The 2,758-nt window shown below is 42.3% G+C and overlaps 1 protein-coding gene across 1 annotated transcript in view; it reads left to right on the plus strand.

The window, feature by feature from the left end:
- adam11 (ADAM metallopeptidase domain 11) overlaps nt 1–234 on the plus strand; it is a gene marked incomplete at both ends in the record, with an annotated part of 49,753 nt that extends 49,519 nt beyond the window's left edge. The window contains 1 exon segment of the mRNA XM_080541920.1: nt 186–234. Within this exon segment, the coding sequence (XP_080398046.1) occupies nt 186–234 (49 nt within the window).
- Nucleotides 235–2,758: the final 2,524 nt, after the last annotated feature.

A 2,758-nucleotide genomic window follows, 5' to 3' on the forward strand; every position in this document is an offset into this window, starting at 1 on the left:
TCTGCCTGTTTGCCCCCCGTCGGTTTGCGCTAAGCCGTCGAACTCGTCAGGAGTTGCATGTGTGTGCGCGCGTCACCTACGTGTGATATCGAGAGGTCAATCTTCTGACTCCGCCTCCCCCCCCCCCCCCTTCTCCCACCATCTCTCACTCTCTCCTCGTCGCTGCCCCGTTGCCATGGATACAGGAACATCCGAAGAGGAAGGTATGACGCCGCCCAGCATTCAGCGTTTTAGCCCCCCGACCATCGTCTCTTTAATCATAACCTACATCGACCTATGACCTATATCTCAGCCCTACAAACCAGCCCTACTATCCTGAGCCCCCCTCCCTATCCGCCTTGCCTCTATGTTCCTATCACCAAAAAGTACAATTTCCGTCTAAACTAAAGCTTTAAGTCTAAACTAAAGTTTACAGGACTATAATTCAGTATTTTTTTTAGGTAAATAATTGTCTGACTATTTGGTGATGTAGGACAGCCACCTGGTTCATACCTCAGCAAATCTGAAGAGGAAAAGAGTGATCATTCTAAGCTTTTTTGTCACCGTTCCCATAATCCAGCCTGGTCTCATTTGTCAGGGATTGGGGTAGTTCTAAAGAACAACCAAACATTTTTTTCCCCACAAATAACATTTGTCAACAATCAATTTCATTAATAGGAGACCCTAAAGATAAGAAAAATCATTGTTGTGTTTTGTTCTACCTCGGGTAGGGGTATCTCAAAATCTGAGGGCCCTTCCTGCTAGACGACTAATCATTGTATTCTATCCAAGCGTTTCCAGACCAAACACCAAGTTCTTCCTAACTTCTCTCTTTTAGTCCCCCTATGCCCCCTGTCCACTAGCCTAATCACCCGTCCAAAGCCCATTGAAATCCCATGTGACATCCAACTGACTGACATACTGAAATTCATCAACTTCCTGTGTGCCTCCCTCTATCCCCTTCTCCCACTGTGCTGTAGTAGACAGTATCTCCTCTCCTCATCCCCCCCACAACCAACTTTCACTGCCATCCATAGTGTCTAGCTGCTATCTGAAGTGGGGGTTTTGCCTTTTTTGCGTCCCACAGCCACATTTCACACTGTTGTAGCTGCTCTGTAAATGTTGATTCAAGGCTTTTGATTGGCTGTCCGTGGAGAAACCAGAGAGGCAATAAAAGGAGAACAAGTCTTGTTTTGAAGTGCCTGTGGGAGTTTACTGGAAGTCAAGACGATCATAGCGAGATACTTGAATGTTGTAGAAACATCACAGCCGATACACAACGACTTTCCATCTCTGACACAGCGACATCTTAAGTTGGTGCTGTACTTTGCCTGTGTGTGTTTTTCCTTCTTAAGCTTCTCAAACCTTGAAATCCTTTCCTTCTCTTTCTTTCTCTCTCTCTCTCTCTCTCTCTCTACTCTTCTTTTTCTAGATCTGGAGGGGGATGAGTCGTCTGTCCGTCTGCTGTCCTGTCTTCCTTGCACTGTGTCCTTTTCACTTTGAGGAGAAAAAAACAAAGATGTCTTCCACTCACCTCTCAAACTACTACTACTCCCACAATTCCCCCTTTTCATGGTTCCTTTCCTTTTCATTTCTTGCATCCATCGATATTCCATATTTTGGAAGTCTCACTTCTTGCCTTTGGTAGGGTCACTTTAACCTGATCTATAGCCTTGGTAGGGTCACGTTAACCTGATCTATAGCTGCCAGACTTAGGCTACACATTCCAGACAGATCTGAAGACCTGTCAGGCTATGGCCTCCCATGTAATCCTATATCATTCATGTAAAACATTTTTTTCTTTTTCATAAGCGGCCTTTCAATGCCATTCCAGTTTGTCCCTGTTAACTTCCCGTAGCTTTGTTTTGCTATGACCAAGCTGACGAGGACATGTACTCTCCTTACTTAAGTGCTTTTACTTGTTTATTTTTTTACTTTAACAATTAGTCCTGACAGCAATTTTGACTGTTGCTTTATCCCTTTAATAGATTGTATATGGTGAGGGTGGAAGAATGAGTTAGTGAATTATTGTGGGTTTGCTAGTATAGTCCTATCTCACTACAGGCTAGTACACCCACAATACAGTACATGGTTACAGCATGGGACCTCAGAGGCCAACAACTGATTGAAGATATCTTTTCTTTTTGGCTAGTGGTATTGAATTCCAGTAGAAGTTAGACTCATGGACTGATTGGAAAACCAGGCCTGTTCTAGAAACCCCTCCATGGCTGGCTACTGTAGAACGACAGGCAGGTTCTCCAAGCATAGGCACTTATATGAAAGTGACATCTGACCCTAGATCAGAGATAGATTGATTTGTTCATCACTGTGTAATGTCCGAAAAACGAAAAAAGTTTTTGAAAACATTACAGTATTCTTAATATCTTACTTGAACCAAAACCATCATCTTCTGGGAAATAACGGCCCTTTCTTTTCTTCCTTTTTTTTAAATTTCCTTTTTCTGACCATACTCGGCTCGACAGAGCGCATAGATACATTTGATTTTGGAGTTATATTCCTCTTTTAAAGTATCTGTGCACTGAAAGTCATAGTTATAAAAGCTCATACTCTTGTCACATCACAATTAAAACATATCGTTAACTCATCCCTCTATTATAACATCTGAATCTAATGCTTCAGAAAAATACTGTAGTTACCTGAAAGTTGACCTCATAATTTTTTCAATAAAACTGATTTGTTAAGACATGGCCAGATGTACTAGGTAAGGTAGCTAGCTAGGTACAGTTAGATGTAGGCTTACTTGCTTTGTACTCTGAAT

This window comes from Nansenia antarctica (assembly GCF_963989245.1).
Source record: "Nansenia antarctica genome assembly, chromosome: 11".
Classification (NCBI taxonomy): domain Eukaryota; kingdom Metazoa; phylum Chordata; class Actinopteri; order Argentiniformes; family Microstomatidae; genus Nansenia; species Nansenia antarctica.